At 45.5% G+C, this 13587-nt stretch overlaps 1 protein-coding gene across 1 annotated transcript; it reads left to right on the top strand.

The window, feature by feature from the left end:
- Positions 1-1510: 1510 nt before the first annotated feature.
- On the top strand, positions 1511-3361 carry LOC146372276 (kelch repeat and BTB domain-containing protein 11-like). Its single transcript, XM_084952668.1, has one exon. The coding sequence runs from the start codon at positions 1930-1932 to the stop codon at positions 3103-3105; it is 1176 nt and encodes a 391-aa protein (XP_084808794.1). The 5' UTR covers positions 1511-1929; the 3' UTR covers positions 3106-3361.
- Positions 3362-13587: the final 10226 nt, after the last annotated feature.

Genomic DNA, 13587 nt, shown 5'->3' with positions numbered 1-13587 from the left:
GAGGAGCCAATGGCTCGCTAACCGCTCAGATAATGAGCTCATGTCTGTGTCTCCTCACAGACTCAAGACTCACACCTGGAGCCAGGTAACTCCCAGCAGGTTTCTACACTGTGGGAGGGGCTGGGTTACCTGGGGGGAGGGGCTGGGGTACCTGGGAGGGGCAGTCTGCACTGGGATTCCTGTTAGAGATCCTGTTACAGAGCGTGATCGGCTTATCTGAGGTCTGTGTGTGAAAAGAAACTTCAGAGGTGAGCTCACGTCAGATACGACACAGCCACCTGTGAGCTCCCGAAGGTGTCCACAGGCACACCTGTCACTGGATCTGATGGACGGAGAACAGGAAGGTCATCGAGTGAACTCAGCTGCCCACACCAGGAGGCGAGGGGAAGCCCCAAGCAGCTGCTCAAGGTGTGACTGTTGTCACAGGGAGAACAGTCTGCACGCAGATATTCCCCATCATTAGGATTTGTCTTCATCACTCATGCTGCCTGTTTGAATTCACCTGACCCTTGACCTGCAGCAGGTCTGAAAGTGTGACATTATCAGGTGACATCATACCTCTAAAGCTTCATAACTGATGCTTCACCACCTGCTCAGCTTTTGTTTAAGATAAGATAAACCTTTATTAGTCCCACATGTGGTCAAGGCAGAAAGTGGACAGTACAAAGTTAAGAGCAGCAAAAATTAAGAAAAACAATAGAATTGTATAAAATAAAAAAGAATAAAATACTATGTTCCAGGCAGTGTAAAATAAAATGTTCGGATGTACGGTCCAAAGAATGTACAGAATAAAATCTAAAAATTTAATAAGGACATCTGTGAAAATATACATATATGTACGTAAACAACAGCATCAGAAATGCTCCAGAAAAATTACACATTGTGCCCAGCAGTAATAGTTTCACCTGAGAATTGCTCATGTTGCATCAGATAAATTGCACTTTGTAATATTGTACATCAGGGAGACTGGGCGAAGGCTATCAGGTGTATTAGATGTGTGTGTGTGTGTGTGTCTGCATTTGTGTGGTCATCTGTAAAGTCTTTATTGTGGAGTCTGACAGCATATGGAAGGAAAGACCAGCAGAGTCTCTCCGTCCCACATCGTGGGTGCCGCAACCTGCCACTGAAGGAACTGCTCAGTACTGTCAGAGTCTCCTGCATGCAGTGGGAGATGTTGTCCAACAGGGATGACAGCTTAGCCACCATTCTTCTTTCACTCACCACCTCCACTAGGTCCAGAGGGTATCCTAGAACAGACCAGAGAGCAGACCAGACCGTAAAAGATGACTGAGGCTACCACAGAGTCATAGAAGGTCCTCAGAAGTCGGCCCTTCACTCCAAAAGACCTGAGCCTCCGCAGTTACAACAGATACAACCTGCTCTGCCCTTTTCCGTAGAGAGCATTTATTGTTCAGATGAACACCAAGGTATCTGTAGCTATGTACAGCCTCAAATGAACTGAATTTATTCTTTATTGTTTATTTATTTTGCCAATTTTGTTTCCTCAGCTGAGATTAAAGTGTCGGATTATTATTATAAGAATCACCTCAGACACAGGTGGTAATGTTTGTGTTTGGTGCATCAGACTGAAGCTCAGACATGGGGGACAGAAAAGAACCAGCTCGGTGTTTTTCGCTCGGTTTCATTTTTTTCCCTTCTTAATCTCAAACAGCGCTGATGACGTCACAGAGACGGGCTCGTGCAGCAGTGTATCTGAGGGCGTTCTCACACAGGTGAACCCCGCGCGTTCTCACGGCGCTGATAACGGGACTGCTGCAGGGCGTGCCCCCCGGTCCTCCCCACGGTGTGCAGAGACATTGTCGCGTGAACGGAGTCCAGAGAGGAGGGGGTGCGCGCGGGCACGAAGCTCTTTGTACACAGGCAGCAGCCGAGGGTGTGATCTGCAGACACGTCACCGTCAGAGCCGCCATGGACCGGAACCAGGACCTGGACCAGAACACGGCCGCGGGCACGCGCTGCGAGCCCGGCTCAGCCTCCGAGGGAACGCGGATCAGCGCGCAGGACTGCCACGAGCTGCTGAGCAGAGCCAAGCGGGACCGCGCAGAGGACGAGCAGGAGCGCGTGTACAGCTACATGAGCGAGCACTACCTGGAGGTGCTGCGTGCTCCCGCGCTGTACGGCCGTCTGAGCGCTGCGGAGCGCGCACTGATCTTGAGCAGGAGGACGGAGTGGGCGGGGCTAGAGGCGGGGGAGGGGGTTCTGGCGGTGGCGGAGAGCGGGGAGGAGGCGCGCGGCCCGCGGCGCGTGCTGTTCCTGCACCCGAGTGCGCGGCGCTGGGAGGAGCTGACCCGCCTCCCGGAAGAGGCCCCACCCACCGGCTCTGGAATGTGCACTCTCTTCAATTACCTGTTCGTGGCGGGCGGTCTGCGGGGGGGACAGGCCCAAGACAGTGTGCTGTGTTTCGACCCGCTGAGCGGGCGCTGGAGTGGCGTGCGGCCGCTAAGCGAGCCGCGCTGCCAGCTGCGACTGGTGGGTGCGGACGGGCTGTTGTACGCGGTGGGCGGGGGCTGCCTGCTGAGTGTGGAGCGCTACGACCCACGCGCCGACAGGTGGAGCCATGTGGCGCCACTGCCCAAAGGCTCGTTCGCGGTGGCTCATGAGGCCACGGCGTGCGACGGCCAGCTGTTTGTTTCGGGGGGGTCGCTCTTCTACCGCCTGCTGCGCTACGACCCCCGCCGCGATGAGTGGGAGGAGTGCCCGTTCAACGAGAGCCGCCGCCGCTCCGCCGACATGGTCGCTCACCGCGGCCTCGTTTACCGCTTCGACGTGGACCGTGAGCGTGCCGAGGTCAGCGTGCACAGGTACAGCACAGTGGTGAAGGTGTGGCTCGAGGCCGCCACTTTTCCGCTGGAAAACGCACTGCCATTCCGCTGCGCTGTGCTCGGCGACCGGATCTACTGCGTCAACCGCAGCCGCACGCTGCAGTTCCACATCGGCGAGGAGGAGGCCGGCTTCCTGCCCGAGGCCCTGCCAGCCCCCGCCGAGGCCCGGGGCAACCTGGTGCCCTTTGTCCTCAGCCTGCCCCAGAACACTCTTGCCTCTGATCATGGATCACAGACCGTGACCTCTGACCCTGGCATTTAAGATCTGCAGTCGTCGCGGTGCCTTCTTGTTCCTAACTTTGACGATGAGAATGTTTCCTGCGTGTGCATGGGTGGCAGTGGGCCGAGCTGGGACTGTTTTTATTCGGACACTTCCTGTTTGGTTTGTGACTGAAGCCGTCAGAGAGGATGCTGCTGCTCGTGAGGAGCTGAAGCGTGTGTTTAGAGTTATTGATGTCGGACTTTGATCATGGCTCCTGATGCTGCATGTCGATCAATAAAGCAGAAATCTGAGTGAACGCAAGTGTGTGTGTTTCATGTGACATCATCACCTGTCAGGAGGAAGGACACATTAGTAAACGTTGATGTGCAAAAACCTATTTCATCTTACTAAGTAGTACTGAAGTTCATTTTCACTCTGCTGATGGACTCAATAACTTCACATATTATTACAATATGGAAGTTAATGTAAAGTTAACTTTGACACACTTTTGAGCTGTTTAAAATGTTTTTGATGCTTGACGTTAACAAACATCCTGTGAGAGCTCCACACCCACTAAATACGGAACAGGGAAATTAATAATAATAATAATAATAATGATAGTAATAAATATTTGCACTCAGCAGAAAAATCTTGTTAAATGTGATTTAAAACCATTATGTTTAAGGAATTTAATTCTGAATCATTTTAACTGAAGTCAGAGGAAAGCTGCTGCAGCAGGTTCAGTCTTTACATCCAAATATATATATTAAATCTGGGTTTATACAAGCAGTCTGAGCACAAACAACAATATTAATTATAATTATTAGAGCCTCACAGACAGAGTACAGTAAGACTGTGTGTCATTAAAACAGCACCCTGAGTCGGGCTCACGCTGACAGAGAAACAGGAAACGCTGGTTGGAGAGCAGCTGAAGATGGAGGTAAAGACAGATTATTGATCATCAGAGCGATGTCTGCATTCACGCTGAGCGTATCCTCAGCGAGGGCGTTCCATGACAGGCGGTACAGTGGTACAGGATAAGAGGATGGAAGCATGATGATGTCAGAGCTGTTTAATGAAGGGTGCAGTTTGTTATTCATCACACTTATGCAGCTGTGTGTGTGTGTGTGTGTGTGTGTGTGTGTGTCTCAGACCGCTGCAGCTCTTTCTGCTGACGCTGCAGATTATGAAGCAGCAGTGAGAGGAGACCGCTCACAGAACTGATCTGAGACTGATTCCAAAAAGCAGCTGCACAAACTCTGAGCTGATGAAGGCTGAGGATGAACTTGCTGCTGATTCACAAGTGTGCAGAGGTTGGGCCAGATGTAGAGAGAGCAGGAAGGGCAGCAGCCATCATTTCAGAGTCTGCGAGGGCCTGATCCCCTCCACCCTTCAATTGAGTCCTCTGCCGCTCTCGCATCATCTGGCTGCGCAATCTCAGTGCTCTTTGTCTAAGTCACAGGTTAAAGCAAAAAAAAAAAAAAACTTTATCCAGAGTAAACCTGCTGTCGTGTCTTCTAATGGAGAGAGGAGCGTTCATGACTAAAATACAAAGAGGACACTCTGAAAACACTCTGAGACTTCTAACAATCAGAACAATAAGAAACACGAGGCACAAGGGCATCAGTGAAATCATCCAGAGGGGCACCACAATCATTTTTTGTCAGGACCCGTCTTTGATATCGTGTACACACTTCAACAGAGACATCAAAATAACCGGGAAATAAATTTGGTTGTCATCAGCAAACTTCCTGAAAATCAGCAGCAAGTGCGATGAAAACAGAGTAGGACCCAAAACAGAGACCCGTGGTACACCACAGGAAACACGGGCTGAGGAAGAGGAGGATTTCGCGATGGCTACAGAAAACAGCCTTTCTGACAGACATGAGCCTTCAGGACCAACAGCATGCTCCAGTTTAGATGAATGAATGTATGATCACCACAAGAGTCCAAAGCAATCTAAAAAAACATGCAAGGACATTTTTGATAATAGGCTTCAGCTGGTACACAGAAGCATTTAATAAAAGTAAATTATAATAAAATATACTGTACTATATCCCTGGCCCAATAACGTGGAGCGATTCATTAAGAAGACGACAGGGGAGAATATCTGGAATGGAATTAGAAGCTCTTAAATAAGAGATTACTTCCTTTAAAACAAAGAAATGTCCCAGGCTCAAACAGCAGTGTTTAGGAGGTAAGAACAGGCCCAGCACAGCCTGTTAAAGCACAGATTTTATTCATGAAGTATTTCATTCATTCTCACTAAGCATTGAAGAAGCCTCCACAGGAACAGTCACAGGTTTGGACACAGCCAGGGCAGTAACGGCTGCCATTAGTGAAACAAAGAGTTGTAACATGAGGTCTGTCTGTCTCTCTTCCTCACTGTAATGCGTTTGGAGAGAACGACGATGATGCAACTCTAGATTAAATTTGGCACTCGGGAAACAGGAAGCAGAGCTCAGGCGCTCACAGCCAAATCGTGCTGAGAAACCGCAAGGCCACAAAGCTGCTGATGAGCCTGTTTTATAGTTTCACACCCGAGTCATTCACACAGCTTTATCAGCACACATCTGTTTAACCCATTGCTGTAAAGTCACTGTGTGCACCAGGGGGAGCATCTACACTGCAATAAAGGGACAGGAGGATCCAGACGTGTGAAGGAGCTGCTGGTTTCACTGGAAATGCAGATATTATGTGGACTCGGTGTCACTTTATGACATCCTGCTCTGTGTGAGGCGCCTCAAGTCCTCACAATCATAACTGACTCTTTCATCTGCTCCAGCAGTGGATTTCAAATGGAGACATAAGGGAGAGGCAGCACGAATGCAGCTCTCGGTTTCTGAACTGGTGACATCGAGCTCAGTGCTGTTAATATTCCCACAGCTACAGCGTTCCCTCGTCTGCTCGGAGAACACACTCCTTCATATTTTATCTGCTGGGCGATACAGGCAAGCCACCCTGCAGGCCAGTCTCCACAAATGACTGGATTTTAGTGTGCTCATTTCAGTGTGCGGAAAGCTGCAGACTCCACAGTCCTACAGTATCGATCAATCAATCACGTCCTCTAAAGAATCCAATCAGAGGCTGAGACCCCCCCGTGCATTCTGTGCCACCCCAAAAACAACCACTTAGAGACTAACTGATGTCTGTGTCTGCGCATGTTTTAACAGAGCAACAGCAAATCAAAAGTCAGACTCCTCTTTGTGTGTCTATATATATATCACCCAGCATAAAAACACACACATATATACCTGCAGGGACGAGAGGGGAATTTTTAATATGTCCAGCTGAATATGCTGATTCAGCTGGTCAGTGTGCTCTCCACAATGTAGCTGTAGAACCTGCTGAGGATCTTTTCCGACATACCAATTGTCCTCAGCCTCCTCATGAAATACAGCCGATAAAGTGCGGATCATACAAGCGGCCAGGAGGAAGCAGTCCTTATTCACAGTGACATTCCTATTATGATATTTGAGTACTTCTCTGCCGCAGTCTTGAAGAAACGCTAGTGTCCACGTCAAACAACGCCTTAGGGAGATGGGTATCCCCTTTCGCTATGATGTACCTGGCTGTCCTCAGGATCAAGCTGAATGGTCAGGAGAAATCTTTTAGAACCCTGGAAGCAGTCTCAGCTTACCTGGATAAAGTGCCTCAAGTTGCAGGGTCATGCTCACCCACAGTGGCCCCAGCAGACTGTTGATCTGCGCTCCAATCCCATACGTGAGGTATCCGCCAACTCCCTTCTTCCCAGTTCTTTTTTAAATTTTTTCCGTGTCAGTGTGGAGATAATAACTTTATACATATAAACTATTTTATTTAGCCATTTTTAATGCGCATGCTCGTTTAAGATGCAGACAGGCAACTATTTCATGTTATTGATTAAGAAAAGACTCGTACTCTGGTCCAGCATCTTTCTCTGTCGAAGTTGGAAAGATCATGTTTAAACTCACAAAAGAGAATTTTCCTTCATTCAGTAAGTCACTTGTGTTGTTCAATCAGCAGAAAATCTCTCACAATTTGACTATCTTAACCACTAAATTTATTGTTTCATCACTGGTTGGTCATACCAGTCTCTTTCTTTTCTTTTTCTTTTTTTTTTTTTTAAAGTTAAGCTGTTGTAGTGCAACCCGTAGAGTTTATTTGTTAGTAGTGGATAAACTTAGCATTTAACAACAAGTGTATATTAAGTCTCCCTGCTTCAACCTTGCTGAAAAATCTTCACGTGTTCATGAGTGTAAGCTGCTTTTCATTGCGTGTGTGTGCATTTGTAGGCGGGTTAATTTTATGTGTGTTCAGTGGAGCTGCAGATCCAGCAAAGCCTCTCTCTTCCTTAGCTTTTTTTTTTTCTTCTCAATTCCAAAAAAAGGCGGTTTCCTTAAAAGGTGCCTTTCTCTTACATTTCTCTGCCTGTGTGTGTGTTTTTGTTTCACCTTTTTTTGGGATGCTCCGGACACTTTCTCAACCTCTACAAGGCAGTTGGCCCCAAATTTCAACCCAATTTTATGTACTCTAAAAACCTTCATTTCTCCTCTAATTCTCTCCTCGCTGCTGTCCGTTTCACAGCTGCTGATTCTTGCTGGGTGTGGTTCCCATTATGTTAAACTATCATTTTGTTCTGGCCGTTGTGTTCGTGGAGGATGGTTGATCCAGCTCCGCAGCCACCTGTATTAACATACTAAGAGATTTATTTAATATCATTTTCATCACTGGTAAATAGACAAGCAGGCAACACGCCCACCTTTACAGCGCAAACTGCACACCAGTCTCACAACACATTCCTCTCTCTGCTTCTCAATAGTTCTCCACTCTCCCTTTATTTCTCCTTTCTCTACGTCAGAGTTAAAACCCAACATATTTCACACCACTACTCACCTCTTACTGCTTTGACTCCTCTTTTTTTCTTTACACCACAGAGAATGTCACCCAATTAAGCCTGCCTGTCTCTCTGTGGCTCCGAATTACCCTCTTTTCTCCCTTTTTTTTTTTTTTTTTTTTTTTTTTCCACACTCGCCAGGGGACAGGCACACAACAATCAACCATTTCAACAATTTCTACCGCTGAAGCGAGTGATTCAACGTTTTTACCTAATGTAGAACTCAACCTGTGATTTTTAAATACGTATCTTGTTCTATGCCAGAATAAACATCAACCAGTGATTACACAGCAGTCTCTTTGTTTATACTGGGGCTAATGCGGGAGTCCTAAGTTCCCAAGTCGCCACCTCAGCTAACCAGATGCCGCTGGACCTGCCTCTGCATCCACAAGCAGGGGGGTTGCCACACCATGAACAAGCTTTTTTGGGGTTCCACACCCAAGGTTGCTATCCTAGTTACTTCCGGGCCGTGTCCGAACAACCGGTGGGGAAACCACTCCAAGAACAAAACCCACAAGGCCCACCAGACGTCAACCTGAGTATCTTAAAATGTGTCTTCGCTCTGGTGCCCTCTAATTCACACATTAATCGTCACTGTAACCGTGTTTATATTTCACACACACCAAAACACACAGAGAATGCGTCTCATCCTCAGAAACACACGCAGAAACTTCCGGGCTCAACTTGGAAATAATTTAAAGTGTTTCTGCACCAAAAACCAGTCTCTATTTCATCTCTGTTTCATATACTAAAACTTTGGCCATAACTTAGAAATTTTTCACAGTCTCTTGCCCCAAAAGCCAGTCATAGACAAAGTTAAATGTGGAATTTTATGTGGGCTGCAACTCTAGTCTCAATGTAGAATGTTTTTAGTTTCTTGCTAGAGCCAGTACCTTGGCAGCGAAAAGATTAATTTTGAATTTCCAATATGCACACTTCGGTTTTTTTTACAACAGGTGGTGCTCACCTTTTTATTCTGTTGGACCAGTCCTCCTCATCTCACGATCTCACCACAGGCCAAATTTGCCTTCCTCACCACACCATGAACAAGCTTTTTTGGGGTTCCACACCCAAGGTTGCTATCCTAGTTACTTCCGGGCCGTGTCCGAACAACCGGTGGGGAAACCACTCCAGGAACAAAACCCACAAGGCCCACCAGACGTCAACCTGGTGGGCCTTGTCACACGGCACCAAGTTGTTAAATATCCCAATTCTTTGATCTTTGAGCTAAAGGAAGAACAACACTCGGTGTATAAATGCTCAATCAACAATCTCTTTATTCCATACAATTCTTATTATTCCATACAACACTTTGAGCATTAACGTCTAGATGGGAGATGTGGACAGGAGGGTGTCCGCCAGATCTCGAAGTGTCTGACCGTTTCTCACATTCTTATAGGTTTGGCCCCCCTCCACACTAGGCATTCACATTCTTTCTCTCTTACGGCGCTTAAGTGACGGCTTTGGCTTCCTGTTTTATCTCCTCCTGATGAGATGGGGCAGAAAACCTCTACGGTATGTTCTGTTCTCTTTGTAATCAGAAAAGAAAGGCCATGATTCTACACAAACAGCATTTCTTATAACTCAGCAGTATAATGCATCATAAACAATGTAATTCATTTACAATAAATCAGCAGTCTAATGTAATACAAATCAGTCTAATAAATGTAATAGTTATCACCTTCTTCTAAGTCAGGAGTATAATGCAACCTAAAACTACATAATGATTTCACAATCTTTAATCCAAGGCATAATGTGGCCCATTGCTGTATAATGATTCAACAATTCTTTGATTAGAGGTATAGGGTGGCATAAAATAGTATAATAATCTCACAGTAGCTTGTGCCCCCTGCTGGTTGTTGGAGACCTTTGTCTGACCTCCATACTCACACGTTTCTTGGCAGTTATGTTTTTGTAAATAGTTCTTTGTTACGTGTTAGCAAAGCAGGATGTTTGTTTTTCGTATTTTACATATATTTTATTTGTCACTGGTGTTATAGGGCAGTGTTTGGGAGCCATCAGTTATGCTTCTGTCACCTGAGTGTGGTTCAATGTTTACCTCAAATATTGTATGATAAGTGATAATTCGGTGTTAAATGATTGTTCTTGGAATGAAGGGGGTATATATAGCCCTATCAAAAGGAAAACATTTTTGAGTTTTCTTAAGAGGGACAATGTTCATGTTGCCTTCTTACAGGAAACTCACCTGTCTCCTCAGGAGCACCTGAAATTAAATCACGATTGGGTTGGTCAAGACTTTAATTCCTCCTTTACGAGTAAGAGCCACGGTGCAGCCATAATACATAAACACTTACCGCTGACAGTTGACCAAACAAAATTGTGATAAGGCTGGCAGATACGTTTCCTTAAAGGGCACACTAAGTGGTCAGGCAGTGTCATTTCTGAATATTTATCTTCCACCAGTACAGTCTAATGACTTTATTGCTCATGCTTTCCTCTTCCTTCTCTGACAGGGTTTGTGATAATTCTGTGATAGCAGGAGATTTTAACTGCTATTTTTCTACAAATAAGGATAGACCCCCTCCCAAAAATATTCAAATGTCTACACGGGCCAAAGCACTTTTAGATACTTGTAATAAACTTGATTTGGTTGACACCTGGCGGACTCTTCATCCTAACGATAAAGAATTTACTTTTTTTCCGTAAAGATTCAGTAAGATTCTAATTTCCCCACTGTATATGATGTTTCAGTCTTCTTTTGGGGCAGGTACTCTTCCTCCCTCCTTAATGGAGGCTAATATTTCACTAATTTTGAAGAAGGGAAAACTCCTATAGACCTATATCTGTTTTAAATCTTGATTTCAAGATACTTGCTAAGGTCCTGGCTATACATCTTGAGCCAATACTACCTTCAAATGTTAACAATGATCAAACTGGTTTTATACAGGGGCAGTATTCCACACAGAGTAGAATACTGCCCCTGTAGTTTAAATCATCAAACTGTAAATTATTAATTTTAAATTGTTATTGATCAATTTACTCCTAGTCCTAAAGTGTAACCAGGGCTCTAGACTAACTTTTTGACATGGGCGCACCTGTACGCCTAACTTTAAAAATTTAGGCGTACCGGCACAAAAGTTAGGCGCACTCAAATTTTTCAACCGCATCGCTTATCACTGCAGTTTTACATGTGCACTTTCTTTGGGGGGGAAGTCCATACAGACAATATTCATTTCTAAATTATTAACTAACAAACTTGTGCTTAAAATGCTTTGTCAATATTGTAGAAAATGTTAAACCATTATCTTGGCCTCCTCTGACGACCTGTTTGCTGCTGTCTGCTGCTGAAAGGCAGTGGGGAGAGGGGACACTTGGGCAGTGCATTTATTGCAGCATATAATGTGTTTCCTGGATACACTGTGCTTTTTCAGCATTCAAAGATTGATGGCACCGTGTCAGAGCACTGGCTATGAATTTCAGACAGATCAGGCCTTAACTTAACAAAAAAGTTATCAATAGTTTTCATCTTTTCTTATTACCCACAGCTACATCCACTTCTCTCAGGCCTAGGCTGCTCACTAGGGCTGGGTATCATCACTGATTTCTATAATCCATTCGATTCCGGTTCTCAAAGTCCTGATTTGATTCAATTTAGCCTCAGACAGTCAGAAATATTATAATTCTGATCATTTATCAGTAGTGATACACATGACACTTCATCAGAATTGTGAACATCACAGCAGATGCCTTTGTGTGAAAGTAACTGAGAATAAAACACAGAAAAACATGAAGGAGATTTTCCTGGTCTGGCTTTTTATAGCAGATAACCTTAAAAATATTCTACAATGTTCTGCAATTTTGCATAATTTTAAGAAGTTTAAATTTCTTCAGTACTGAACAGCAGAAATTAGGCTTTCTTGTCCGAGGTCATTTAAGTGAAAAAAGAAAAAGACAGCGCTGTAAACAACGGTAAACTGGTGGGTAATAAGCAAATGAATAATGCAGAAAACAGGAAACTGTTCCTGAAGTACAGACAGAGAGGGAGGGAGGGAGGGAGGGGGAGAGAGAGAGAGCTGTGCATGAAGCAAAACAGCAAAAGTCAGAGGGAATTCATGACGACATTGATCAAATGTGAAGCGTAGTTTGCTGCTTCTTTTGCTGCTGGCTCGGCGAATTTTGGTTGGAGAGAGACAAAACCTGCAGCTCAGAATCTAGCGCAAAAAAGACGTAAACACAGAGCGGACCCGACGCATCAGAATCGCTAAGCTCCGACAGTGTGTCCGTGTACAGGCCGTCGGGTGAGAAAGCCGAGAAAGACAAAGCTGATTCTGATGCGTCGGGTCCGCTCTGTGTTTACGTCTTTGTGTGGAATCCGTTAATGAATTGATATCGCTTTATTCAAGCTACTCACCTCTCTCTTCCACCTGCACTTTCAACTGGACCACGGCCAATCAGAGATGTCCCGCCCCTGACTATCTCTGATTGGTTTAGTCCACGATAGGGGCATAATGTGTGTCTGTTGTTGACCAGTTTTTTGGTTTTTTTTGTTACCCGAACACTTGGTCGCACAGGTGCGACCAAATTGGTCGCACTCTAGAGCCCTGAGTGTATATTTATTTTTATATATATTCTTATATATATTTTTTTGTTTACTTGCACTGCTGTAACTGGAGCCTCATTGTCTCGTCTCTCTATATCTTTCTATAGTGTATGTAGCGGAGATGACAATAAAGTTTACTTTGACTTCAGCAGCAAGCAGGTGCACCGAGGGCTCTCGCGCTCACTTTTCACGTATAGAATTTTGAAAAAACATTGGTGCAAATTATAAGTCTGTATCATAATGTCTGGTGTTTTCGTGTTTGTTGGTTTGTTTTTATTTTGTTTTATTTTGCGGGTTGGTTATTAGATGCTGCTCCAGCCAGCCAGAGAATCCCCCGCCGCCCCGCCCTCTCCTCCCTGTGCCACAAGCAGCAGGCGCACCTTGCAAATGGAGGGCGCCCTTAGTCCCAGCAAATGGGCGATAGAAAACTGATCGGTGCCTATGCCATTCCCAATATGCGCTGGCATGATGTCGGGGCAGCATGAGTATGAGCATTTTTTTTTTTTTTTTGGCTGATGCCCGTGATGCCGGCCCCCCACCACGATGCCGCCCTGGGCAACCGCCCGTGTCACCCGTATCAAAAAATGCTAATGCAAACACCCATTGTAAAATCCCCCCATGGTGCATCATAAACCCTAAGGCATTGAGTGTGTATGTGTATGTATGTGCACGTGTGTGTGTGCGCGTGTGTGTGTGTGTAAATGGGGTTGCGTTTGTGTGACTTCCTGCTCCCAAAAGGGTCATCTCCCCCACCCTGCATATGGCTTAACCCCTCTAATGGTCTCACCATACACAAACACAGGTGAGCACATAAAGGGCAGGAAGTAAAACATCCTCACTAAATAAGAAAAAAAGAACCCTCACATAGGATGTCCCTGTAGTTAAACAGTATAGCCTCCCCCACCATTCAACAGGCTGGGGAGGACAACAGAATCACAAAAATGTCTTTGATCATACAGTTTAAGGCAAGGCTTACAAATTTAAGTACAATAATCAGGGCTGCACATAAGTGGTCCACAGGTGCGCATTCGCTGTCAAAATAAAAGACGCGCACCAGATAAGAAGTTTGCGTACATAAGATTTTCTGGATGAGGACGGACATTTG

This window comes from Perissodus microlepis, chromosome 15, assembly GCF_051167445.1.
Source record: "Perissodus microlepis isolate ML-2025 ecotype Zambia chromosome 15, ASM5116744v1, whole genome shotgun sequence".
NCBI lineage: Eukaryota > Metazoa > Chordata > Actinopteri > Cichliformes > Cichlidae > Perissodus > Perissodus microlepis.
Note: the sequence above shows the minus strand (reverse complement) of the source record. Positions and strands in the feature narration are given on the sequence as shown.